Source organism: Thalia democratica, chromosome 4, assembly GCF_965202585.1.
Source record: "Thalia democratica chromosome 4, ktThaDemo2.hap1.1, whole genome shotgun sequence".
Lineage (NCBI taxonomy): Eukaryota > Metazoa > Chordata > Thaliacea > Salpida > Salpidae > Thalia > Thalia democratica.
In genome coordinates this window covers 34677225-34690426 of record NC_139168.1, presented here as the reverse complement: position 1 = coordinate 34690426, position 13202 = coordinate 34677225, and the positions used below count along the sequence as shown (strand labels likewise).

Genomic DNA, 13202 nt, shown 5'->3' with positions numbered 1-13202 from the left:
GAAGATTGGTTTAAAAGTTGAGGAGGATAAGTATTATTTTTGTGTAGTAGTATTTTTTATTAAGATACCAATTGACCTCTATTTTTAATTAACTATATCTTAAAAGTTACTATGAATGTTGAAAATTAGTAAAAAGCAATTGGTAGTTTGTTAAAAAGTATTAAAATTAAGACTTTCTTGTAAAAAAAAACTGTTTATGGCCTTTAGTAATCTTTGGTAAATTAAAAAGTATTATTGTTTTTGTTTTTTGTTAATCAAAGGTAATAGTTGTTTACTGACACATTTTTGAAAATGAGTACTGTTGTGTAAAAAATAAACATGATAACTCCTATTTCTGCTTATGCCCTTTTTAAACCTTTAATGTTAAAAGTAGTTATGCATTTTAAAGGATTGTTTTTTTGTATTTTGTAAATAAGTCATAAGTTGATTGAAGTCTAAGGTTAAAGTAAACTGAGTAGCAATTGCGAAAATTATCAAAGTTCTTTAAATAAACTCTGCCTGACTCAAGACTAGTTTATAATAATTCATGCTACTTTTAGACCGTTGAGTTTTTTTATAAGTGAATGGCAATCCTAAATGTATCATGTTAGTATTTTATTTTCTAAAAGTATTTATTGTAGACTATTATAATGCTGTAAGTTTTTAATTGAGTACTTAAACAGGGACTTATAATGGACAAACTTATAATGGAGTTAAGTATTGATAAAATTAAATCTTTTATAACAAAAAATAAAAAAAGAATAAAGCAATTTAAAGGAAAAGTAAATGTTACTAAATCCAAATGGTCAAATGAAGAGGATAAGTTGAATGTTTATGGAGCCACTCCTAGTTTAGAAACTTTTTTTGATCTTGACAAAAATGTTCTTTTAAAACATTTTTGGACTATAGTTAATATAAATGATGTTGTTGTTGGTAGAATCAGCTTCATTAACGATTCAGGATTATTTGTTACTCTTCTTTGCTTTGATGGTGACAAGTGCATGAATATTGACCATCTTCAAATTGATGCATTTTGCTCAAAAGAAGAGATGAAGAAGCATTCTTTGTTCGAAAACCCTCTTAAGAATTTTACAAAAGGTGAGCTAGTAAAAGGAGTGGTAATAGACTTAAATCCTAGCAATGAAGACATTTTTTTGTCATTTTTAGAACAACCAAAAAACAATGATGTGAGGTTAGGTGTTATTGATGAGGATGACTTGCCACCAACTTACAAGCGTTCTTTGTCAGCTCAAGAAAGCTACAACGAAATTTTGAGTCTCTCTGTTGGCTTTTATAATCCTCATGTTGTAGATTTTCTGTCAAAGAAGTTGATTACTAATAATCATTGTTCTTTTTTTGATGACTTGAATGACATGAAGTTTCCATCATCTGAGTATGCTGAGTATCTGCGAAAGAGGCAGTCTAATAAAGTTGCTGAAAAGCATGTTAAGCTTGGTGCTGAGTTTTGCAGAGATGGAAGAACAATGGAAGCTTTAGGTGAAATGAACAAAGCATTGAAAATAGATTCTACAAATGTTGATGCTTTAGTTGGTAAAGGTGCAATTTATGCTAATAGTAATACTTACTTTAAAGCTATTGAGTGTTTTGAAGAGGCTATAAAGTATGATAAGCATCATAAAAATGCCAATCAATACTTGCTTGAAACTTTAATTCAAAGAGGAAAATCTATTGAATCTAAAGCAATAAATGACAAAGATTACTTGCAAGCTAAGTCTATGTATGAAAAAGCACTTGAGTACAAATCAAATCATCAAGCAGCTTTATATGCAAATGAGAATATTAAGAAAATCATAGCACAGAGATATCAAAACGAAAAGTTAAAAGAAGAACAAATAAAGCAAGAGTTAGAAGATAGAAAATCAGAGTCTATGTTAAAAGTCAAGCAACTACTTGAGGGTAGCTTTACCAAAAAAAATAAAAAGAAATCTAAAAAAAGAAAAAGGTCAAAGTCATCTTCAAGTAGTGACTCTTCAAGTGAAAGTTCTTCTTCATCCGATTCTGAACCTCGCAGAAAAAAAAGGAAAAAAAGTTCAAAACATAAAAAGAAAAAAGTTAGAGCCAAATCAAAAAAGTTAAAAAAAAAGAGGCACTTGTCATCAGGTAATTCTCATGAAGGTAATGGTGATTTTGACAGAAAGCAAAAGTATTCTACCAGAAGTCCTTCACCTAATAAAAAAACAATAGTAAAGAGTCGAACACCAAGTACTTCAAACAGTTTTCACAATGACTCTAAATATAAACAAGAGTCCTACCATGAAAACAATAAAAGAGCATCATCAATTTTTAAACCTGATAAATCTAATTTAAATACTATTTTAGAGGAAATATCAAAATTTCAAACTAAGAAAAAGTAGCATATCATGTTAAAAAAATTAATTTGTTTTCTTTTAAAATTAAATTTTTCACATTTTATAACAAATAAAGTACTTACAAAAATTTAACTTTAAAAATTATTTTAAGACTTTTCATTTGTTAAAACACAATTTTAAGACTTTTCATTTCTTGTAGATAAATTTGTCCTCAAATCGTTTAAAAATATCTTTTTATAGATAAAATTAGGAAATTGTTATTATATTTACGTTTATTTTTTTTAATTCTTATTTTAAAATTAAAAAAACTTTTTATTTCTTTAGTTTTGTAAATTATATAAGTTTGGAAATATTCCACACATCATTTTTTGTGAAGTATTAGAATTTACCTTCTAGTGAATTTTTTTAATGCACAGTTATTAATTTTATAATATTAAATTTTTATGCACAGTAATAATTTTATGAACATTTCTTACTAGTTTGTTAGTTTTAGTAAGTGCCTTTGAAAGTTAAGAATAACTATAAAATATTAAACTTGATAAAAAATATTTATTTTTCCGAATAAAAAATTGTAAAACTTTATTATTGAATTTGATATTAACTAATAGATATTTTATCAAATACTTATATTTCTGAAGTCAAGTTTATGTTTTATTTTGATTTTGCAACTCAAAATAATACTCTGTCAGCTCAGGTTTATAAAATTATATTCAAGGTAATAGTTAGATTTTCATGAATGAAAGCATCAGCGTATATTAACTTTTTGGATTTTAAATACAAGATATTTAATAACAATTAACATTTTTATAAGTTTGTCTTTACTTAAAAACTTTTTTTAAGCGAGACTATTAACAAAAACCATTTGAGTTCAGATTTATGATTTTGAGACCAGTAAAAAATTTTAAAACATATTATATCACCTTACTTTTGAACTTTTTAGAAAAAGGAACATACATCCTTAGATATATATTTAAAGAAAAATAAAATGGTAAATACTGGTTGTGTTTGTTCAATTTTATCTGGTAAACCAATAAAAGTACCTGAAAGTGATAAGGTTTTTGCTCTTTTTTTTAATGTAAAATTATTATTTTTTAATTCTCAGTAACTTGTTTTAAATAGCTATAAAAATACAAATTTTGGTTCTTAAAACTACAACCATGTTTAATAATTCTTGACATTTTTTCTATCAACTTTTCATTATTATAAAACCATTAACAGTTTGGAAAATGCAGAGATGTAGAATCATTTGAAAAAATTAACAGAGTAGGTGAAGGCACCTATGGTATTGTGTGTGAGTTAAATGGTTTTATAATGCTGAGTTTTACTCCACATAAAATAAAAATGTTATTCGGTTTTTAAATATATGGTATCTTACAAATTAAGTTAACTTATTTATTACTCACTTTTATGTTTTTAATTGCTTTTTTTCTTTATTTTTTGTTTACGAATTGATACTTAGTTTTTAAAAAGTACTTTTTATTAAGTTTTAAAACTAATTACCTGTATTCAAAAATATATTTAAGTAGACAAAAATAAATTTCAAGTAATATCTAGTTTTTACATATTAATTCTATTAGTATGATCTATGTTTAGTCATATGTTTGTCATAGATGTGTGCTTATTCAAGTAAGTGTGCATTGAAATTATTCTATTTTGCACAAAGATTTTGATGTGTAGTAAAAACATTAAAGAATTTAATGTTTGCTAGGTGTTTTCAAAAGTTAATAAATAGTAAATTTTATCAAGTTTATATAAACTATTTCTAATAAAACTTATTTATCATAAAAATGTTTGTTTTAATAATTAAAAGTGTACCAAGTTATCTTGTGTGCACATAACTTCTTCTTAAGTAACTTACTTTGCACATATTTGAAAAAAAAAACCACATAACTAAATAACAAAAACTACACAAAAAGAAAAGGCAACATACACAATATTGAAATTTCCTTAGCTTCTTCTCAAACCCACAATAACTTAATAGTATTTAAAACTCCTATGCAACATTTATTGCTGTGATAATTTATTTGCCTTCGCATTTTTCAAACATTGCATGCTTTCTTTACCACTCAGCTCAATTTAAAACAAGTGCGTTCGATCACAGACAGGGCGCGGGACAAGAGCTCGGGCGAGATAGTGGCGCTGAAAAAGGTGCGCAGTGAGAATGAGCAGGACGGGATTTCGCAGAGCAGCTTGCGGGAGATCACCCTTCTGCTCAACCTAAAGCACGAGAACATCGTGCATCTGAAGGAAGTGGTCGTCGGGCAGAAACTTGACAGGTCAGGTAAAAAAGTTTCCGTTACTAGTTAATTCTTCGTTTCGGTTTTTTTTAACGCAAGGAAGCATGTGATCCAAACACTATAGGTAGGATATTTGTTTAATTACTTAGTATAACAAAAAGCGTTCTTTTAAGATATTTAGATGAATAAAAGTATTTTTTCTTTCATATGATATTTCAAACTTTAAAAATGCAGTGTAGGTAGATATAATCAAAAACTTCACGGCTAATTTTAAACAAATAAGTGTTTACTTGGCCACACTTTTTCGGCTAATTAGAAAAAAAAAGCAAACTTCAGAAGACAAAGTTTTAAAATTAATGCATATGCACAGTGTTAAATGATTTTACTATTTGAAGCAAAAGTTACAATTATTATTTATAATTTAGAAAATAACACTAAATTCTCTTCAGTAAACTCTGTAAAAATCTTGAAATAAGTATAAAATTGTAATATATTTATTTTATATTTAACTCTATTAAGGCTAACAAATATTTGGAAAAACAATATGATTGATTTTAAACTTTAGAGTTTGAAATATTGTTTTAATTAAAGGATAAAAAGTTATATCTAGACAATAGGCAATTAACGCATCTAAAGTTTAAATGTTTTATATAAATGGTAAATTGCCTATCGTAATTTTTATTGAGTCTGATATATTAAATAAAATTATTTAATAAGATGCATGTGTGCCATTAAATTTTTTAAATCAAATATTTTGTTATATACAAAAGATAATTTTAAATTTAAATTTTTAAACATGCTGAATGTACAAAAATATGAAATATTTATTTTAACTTGCTGTAATATTTTTTTAATGCTCCGATAAAAACATGTTATAAATTGCTAAAAATTACTTTTTATCAAGTTTTAAAAGCTTGATTTCCAAAGACTTTTTGATTAGAGCAGTTTATCATGAAAGTTGTTTTCATTTACATAAGTGGTGCCATAACTCAGCTCTATTTAAAAGAGTCAGTTAAGTATTAGATTAAACTAAATTATAGAACATAATTTAAATTGTTTTGTGTTGTTTTTTATAATTCTGATCAATACATTTATAAAGTAAAATAAATCAGATGCTATGGTTTATCAACTAGCTTTGTTTGTCTGGAAGTTTAGTATTTGACTAAATTGAAAAATTAGACGAGTAATTAGAAAAAAAATTGAAACATTAAATTATTATTTTATTATTATTATAATTTTTGTTGTTGTAATTATCATTGTTGTTTAATGTTACCTTAAATTTTTAGTTAAGGGCAAGTTGCTGATTTTTTTAGTTTGTTTAGACTATATAGAATTAGTAGATAAGCCAATTCACAAGTTTCAGTATGCTTTTAAGTTTTCTAAAAATAAAAGCTTCATCCATTACTATAAAAAAAAAAGACATTCTAAGGGAGAAGCTATAACAAGTATAGATTACAAGTTTTTTTAACGTTAAACATATTTTTGATACAGATTTATAATACTTTATCTAAAATAAGTTAATTTTCCTTAAAAATTATATTCAGTAATTTTTATAGTGACGTACTTCTTTTTCTAAAGGTATCGAACTTATTTTTGCATTTGGTTATTATTTTTTCCAAATGTCTGAAATAACAACTGATTATAAAACCTAAATAAATAGAAAAGTAAATAAAGGTAAAGTAAATGTTATGAATTATGTTTTACGTATAAATGTATTTAAATTCTATACATAAACTAAAGATTGAATACAAAACCTGGCTAAACAAAAATTCTTGATAATTAATTAAACAGTATAAATTCTAATTGATTTAAAAATAAAACCATTTGTTTGTGATAAGTTTTAGAAACTCACGTTTGTGCAACTTACAGAAACGATCATTTCTGCGGGTTTTGCTGAATCTTTTAAAATTTTAACTTCAATAGATGTTTCAGAACTTGCTTTAGATTGCTCTGAAAACTCGGAGGTTTTTGTTGATACTTTTAAATTTTCAACCGAAATTGAACAGCTGCTTGATGAAGGAAACCTTTTGCTGTTATCAAGCAGTGTGATTTTATTCCTTGTTGGTATGATTGTTTTGAACTTTTTAATTTTTTCAAAACTCTTAATGTCAGATTCATCTGACCAGTTTTTAGCATCAAGAGGTGCTATGATAGGAAGTTGTATGAAATCTGTTATCTTTTTGGTTTGATAATCTCTAATATTGTTATCATTGGAAGGTTCTAAAAAGAAAGATTCGTTTGTTGTATTACCTCTTTTTAAATTGGTTTATCAGATGAAGGCTTGACACTGATTTGCTTTTGAGCTGGTTCAACAGATACTTCTTTTTCTAAAGGCTTAAGTAATAAACGTTTTTTATTTGATGCGATTAACTGCTTTTCAGATGGTTTAGTTTACATATTGTTTGCTTTCTTTTTATTTTTCTAACAGCTTCGGCGACTTAAGGTCTAAAAAGGCTTTAAAAAAAAAGTCTGCATGTTTATCAAATATAGCCATTTTACTATCTATCATGTTCTTTTTTATTTGACTACTCTCATTGTCACCTTCTGATCAGTCAATAAATTCAGAGTTTTTTGGCGAATTAGTTACTTTTGATTGCATGTAAGCAAGTTATTATTTTTCAAAACTTTCACTGTCAGATTTATCCGACCAGTTTTTAGAATCAAGGGGAGTAACTATAAGAAGTTGTTTGGAAACTGGAAGCATTTTGGTTTTTGAAACTCCAACTTCATTTTCTTTCCTTGGTTCTAAAGCGACAGATTCAATATTTATAATAACTATTTCTTTTGTTGTTGGGTTACTAGATAGAGACTTGACACTTAGCTGGTTCTACAGAAACAGGCTTTTGAGAAACTGTACTGAGTTTGGAATCAAAAGAAACTGGCTTGTTTATACAAACATTTAACTTTTTTTTTTCTGGTACTATACAAACAGGCTTTTGAGATGATGTACTCAGTTTTGATTTAGAAGAAACTGGCTTATTGGTACATATATTGAATTGCTTTTTAGCTGGTTCTACAAAAACAGGTTTTTGTGATAATATACTGAGTTTTGATTCAAAAGAAACTGGCTTGTTTATACAAACACTTATCTGCTTTTTAGCTGGTTCTACAAAAACAGGCCTATTTGATATTGTACTCAGTTTTGGTTTGTTTATAAAATAGAAATTTTCTTCTATTTGGCATAAATGAAAAAGTCTCGTTTACTTTACTAACCAGCTGTTGACTATGAGCTTTTGGCATATCTTCGGTTTTAGTCAGCTAAGTCACTAAAGCTTTGAAAGAATCATTGGATGGGCAGAATTTATTGTTGCCCAGCTGAGTTCTGCTGTCAGAAGTTTTTCGCCCTTCAACAGTGACCACGTTCCTAGTTACGCGTCTGCTGTCACTAGGCGGCACCGTACATGCGTTGCGGCGACCATCAACGTTGAAGTTTACCGTGGATGAGGCGGTCTGAGGAGGAACAAGCGAATAATTTTCCCCTGTGACGTCATAAGCACCAACAAAAGATGTTTGCGCTAATGCGTGGAATTTTACATCACTTGACATGCTCTGAAAAGAAAAGTCGGAGTAAGAGATCTCGGAGTAAAAAAAAAGGTTGATGAGGACTCTGAGCAAAAAGAGCTAGTATAGTTTGCTGTACGATGATAATTTCTGTATAATATTTGAAAATCATATAAAAATTTTATTGTGTTAAATAAAATAATTTTATTAGCAGAATTTTTTACTTTTGCATTGTATTTTTTAAGGGTAGATTGAAATGTTATGAAAACTTTTAGTTTAATTTAATTCAATTTGAAGGACTTTATAAATATTTCATTGACATTTTTTACAAGAAAACTTTTCTTTTAAACAATTGTTTTTCTATATATGATTAGTTAGCTTAATTGTTGAAAATAGTTTAAAAAGTTGTCATTAATATATATATATATATATATAAATATATTTTTCAATTAAGTTTAATCACTTTAAAGATCTATACTTTTAATATTGCTAAAAAACAAAACAATTTTGTTGCTGTTTTATAGAATTACAAAGTTCACTTAAGATTTGAGCTTGTAATTATTTATTTGTATTTAATAAATAAAAAACATTTTATTAAGTCTACAGAAGGTAGTTATGATTTAATAGTCTAAAAGGTTTTAACAATTAAGTAGTTGTGTAAAATTAACGTAAAACTATCCTTAAAATAACAAAGGTTCAAACTGTATCCGTGGAATATAAACCGATAACCGAAAGGTTTTTCGTACACCAGGACCTTAGACAAAACTTTTTGAGAACTTTTTTTCTGTTTCTAAAATAATGTTTAAAACAGTTTACGCCACAGGTAAAAGATAACTTGTATGATAAATTATTTGCGCTTCAAGTTTTATAACAACTTCAGCTTTTTGAATAAAAAATGTTTAAATTAGAAGAACAAAAAACCTTCTCACGAGTTTTTGAATAATTTATATCAAACAACTTATTCTCGTGAAAAATTTTTACATACTACAGTTCTGATTAGTGTCTTATTCGACGTGTTTGAACTAGATTTGATTTTTGCACGGACGATTCAGACTTGTACCTTTGTTACTGGTCAAAAATATACAATCAGAAAATTAAATTGTGTTCTTTATCAACATACTGCTGTTTTTGTTTTGTCGTAACGTAAACAAATTAAAGATACCATTGAAACAGGCTGAAAAGATGCATTTTTTAAGACAAGAAGTATTAAAACGACAACGAACTTACCTATTTCTATAAGGGACATTAGCAATAGTAAGTATTGGAAACAAAATCTTCAAACTCGTATTTGTTGCAGCATTTTTCTCGTGATGGAATATTGCGAGCAGGACCTGGCGAGTCTGCTCGATCACATGACCTCGCCCTTCTCGGAAGCCCAAGTCAAATGCATTACCGTCCAACTGCTCAACGGGCTGAAATTCCTCCACGAAAGTTTCATTGTTCACAGGTAGAGTTTGTTTTGCCAAGTATTTTTTCGACTTTCTTTATTATCTTAATTATCTATATAACGCATCGATTGTCTCAAATTTTATGTCTTTTTGTATGCGTTATTTTAAGTTTAAAAAAATAGTTTGGTATTAAAGTTTTGTAAAAAAATCTTAATTAAACTAGATCTTTGAGCTTAAATGTATCTTTTTGTAGAGGTGCTGATGCACTATACTAAAGTTATGGTTTGTTTTGACAATCACACTTTTTTTAGGGATCTCAAAGTTTCTAATCTCCTGATGACAGATCATGGAATCCTTAAGATTGCTGATTTCGGGCTGGCTCGCGAGTTCGGCATACCCCCCGTTTCCATGACGCCCACGGTGGTCACTCTGTGGTACAGACCCCCTGAGCTGTTGTTGGGTTCAAAGACGCATGACTATGCAGTAGGCAAGTTGTGACTTTTCCGTGTTCATTTTTGATAGGTATTTATTTGGAGTAAAGTTAACATCAAATAACGTTTAGATATTGTAGGCTGAAACTCTTAAAATAAAATAGTATTTAATTACAAATGTAATTAAATACTATTTTCGCAACTTTGTTTTATTGAGAATTGCAAGTTGTTGTCTATAACTAAATTTTACAAAATAAAACGTTTGTTTTTATTAATGACCAGCTGAAAACCAATTTGTTAATACAGACTTGTGGGCTACTGGATGTATAATAGCTGAATTGTTAGCGCACCAACCTTTGTTGAAAGGTAAAAACGAAATTGAGATGATAGACCTTATCGTCAAACTTATAGGTTCGCCTAGTGAAGAAATTTGGCCAGTAAGTTGAAATTTTGTTAAGACGTACTAAATTAACATATAAAGTAAATATTTCAGTAACCACTATTTTCTTTTTTTGTTTAAAGTACAACCAATTTATTTACATATGTTTTTAATAATATATTTTTATACAACAACTTTTGTTTAGTTACAGCCTTATTTATACACAAACATAGCTTTAACAGTACGAGAAAAAATAGTCTACTGAAACAACTTGTTTTATGTCAGTTTCAAAAACAGTTTTTTCGGTTTATTAGATACGAAATAAGCAATTTAAAAACCTCAGGGTTATTCGAAACTGCCTGCATTGAAAACGATAAAACTTCCCAAGCAGCTGTACAACAATTTGAAGAACCGATTTCCCTGGTTGAGTTCGGCCGGCATAAGCTTGCTCAACCACTTGCTGATGTACGATCCTTCGAAGCGAACGACGGCTCGCAGCTGCCTCGACTTCAAGTACTTTAAGGAAGCACCAATTCGTTAGTTGCTTCGAGATAACTAAAAAGCGCGTAATTAAATCATGTTTACGATGTATTTCATCTTTGTTATAAACTGCAGGTTGAAAGTAAAGTTTTAAATATAGTGGTAAAAAATAAATTTAAGGTTGTAACATTTGTGATATTTTTAAAGCTTGCAAGCCTGAAATGATGCCAACGTTTCCACATCACAGAAACAAAAGGAAAAAGTTTGTTTATGTTTTTTTTTTTGATTTTGGAAATTTACATATTAGTCAACTTGTTTGAAACTTAAAATGATTATAGAATCTAAACTTATAAATATATTTTTAGATCTTACGCCAAAGACGAAGGTACAAGCTCCGAAGTTAAACCAGCTAAAGTAAGTTTAATTTTTGTAAGTTTTTAAAAGTCTATTATTTTTCTGTAAAGCATTTTTTATTCTACAGATTCCAAAAGCCTCCATTTTTTCAAAAGATAAAAGAAAACAGTTATAGACGTACTTATTTTTTACTCAATTATTTAGCATTTCAATTTAGAAAATGTACTAATTATTTCTATACTTTGTAGCAGTTTTTTAGGTAAATTTTTTATTTACAAAATAGTTAATGTTCCGATTAAATATAATTAGTTAACTCTTAAGTTAATATCTTTTTGTTTTCTTGTAGTTTGTTTTAACTTTATAAAAGTTTTGACTTTTTGCTGGTATATTGAAATAACACAAAACATTTTTACAAATTTATATTTTATATTGAAAACTATACCTATATAAATTTTTGTTAGTGTTCTTAAAATAAATTTAGCAATTTTTTTTGTGAAAATTTTTATAATTTACAAAATGGTGTTTTAATAAATTTTAATGTGGCTTACCGAATAAAAACAGACAACATAAATTTACTTAATTTGTTATTTTATCAAATAAGTTGAAAATTTTAATGTTTTTCTTTTTATAAACTAGTATAATAATTTCTAAGGATCAAGAAAACTGTTTTTTTATATAAAAATATAAATACGGGTGTAATTAATTTAAAGTCAAACTATTAATTAATTTAGCAGTATTTTTATCTTCAAACAAATTAACGTTTTAAGAATTAAAATCATTCTACTTCTTTCTACAAAGCTAATATTTTTAAATCAAAATTAGTTTTTTAATGGTATTGCACGACTATATTTCAATTATAAGGTTTTTATAACTTAATTAGGTAGCTTATGTGTTTTTTTTTAAGTTTTTTAATAACATTGCTAAAAAGTTGGTTATGCCTTTTTTTTTGCGTTTTGATAATTTTTGTAGGGCTGCAAGACATTCTTATTTACTCAAACCTCTTTAAAGTTTTAGCTGAACTACAAATAGTTGATAACTTAAGGTAAACAACAACTAACCTAAACACTAAGAGCTTAGGTGGAACTTGGCTAATCTTAAAGTCTGAAAAAAAGCTAGGCTAACTTTATTAAAATACCTTTTTAAATAACTCAACAAAAACATCTGCGAAATTCGTTTGCCGTGAGACAAGCTCAAGTTTAACAAAGAGTTGATCATGTCACTTCGAACATCAGACTACAAACTTTTGGTAGACTGAGACCGGTCTCAAAATTTTAAATCCTTTTATGTAATCTATTACGTTTTATCACTGAAATTATTTTTAAAATAAAGCTAAAACATGTTCTATGACACTAAAATCAATAAGATTATAGTAAAAATAGTTATTCTTTTAAAAACTATATATTATTGAATTAAAGATTTTCTTTGGTGATCTATCGTGAAAACTTTTTGAAAACTCAATATTAACTTTTATAATATTATAAAATAAAAGCTGAAACTTTCTTCTCTGCTTATTGAAATAAGAATTTTTTTCAAAGCTAAGGTCCATCAATTAGTGCAGATGTACAGCTAAGAAAACAAAACGTGTTAAATAAGTTAGTGAAAAATATTTTGACAATTAGTTCTTCAAGAACAAAATCACGTTTGCTTCATAATTCTTTAAAAATTTCTGTGAAGTATTTTTAGTAAATTCTTTGAAAAGTTAAAAAAAATATATATAATCTGAACAACAAGATTATATCCAAAATTTTGTTCTGTGGACTGTTAAATTACTTTTTTTATACTGTTTATCGTTTTTCTTATAGCGGTGGATTTATATAATATTTTTGCAAAAATGAACCATCTGCCAAAGACTGAGTTTAAACAGTGACAAAAAATGTTATTCTTGATGTCTGTATTTTGGAATTTAACTTGAAATATATTTTAACAAAATAAAATTGTTGTAATTTTTTTTTTGCCATCCTTAAAAAAGTTGATACCTACCAAATATATGATAAATATAATGAGTTATCGAGCTATCTACAATCAAATAAAAATACTTAAAAAATCACAAAATATAACTCTATTACAAAGTTTATTTAAAATATTCTCTAATTACACACGTTAAGTTTCTTAAAAAAACTGAA

At 27.2% G+C, this 13202-nt stretch overlaps 2 protein-coding genes across 3 annotated transcripts; both read left to right on the top strand.

The window, feature by feature from the left end:
• Nucleotides 1-666: 666 nt before the first annotated feature.
• Nucleotides 667-2659, top strand: LOC145834233 (tetratricopeptide repeat protein 14-like). Its single transcript, XM_082941609.1, has one exon. It carries the CDS (start codon nt 672-674, stop codon nt 2352-2354), a length of 1683 nt encoding a protein of 560 aa, XP_082797735.1. The 5' UTR covers nt 667-671; the 3' UTR covers nt 2355-2659.
• Nucleotides 2660-3051: 392 nt separating this feature from the next.
• On the top strand, nt 3052-11473 carry LOC145835016 (cyclin-dependent kinase 10-like). 2 transcript variants are annotated; one of them, XM_082942547.1, is made up of 10 exons: nt 3052-3297; nt 3528-3600; nt 4411-4585; nt 9345-9494; nt 9747-9922; nt 10173-10303; nt 10589-10781; nt 10933-10987; nt 11091-11139; nt 11207-11473. In XM_082942547.1, the coding sequence occupies exons 1-10, from the start codon at nt 3295-3297 to the stop codon at nt 11252-11254; spliced, it is 1053 nt and encodes a 350-aa protein (XP_082798673.1). In that variant the 5' UTR covers nt 3052-3294; the 3' UTR covers nt 11255-11473. The 2 variants fall into 2 exon arrangements, with proteins under 2 accessions (XP_082798673.1, XP_082798672.1); XM_082942546.1 differs by having other exon boundaries at nt 3254-3363.
• The last annotated feature ends 1729 nt before the right edge of the window (nt 11474-13202 follow it).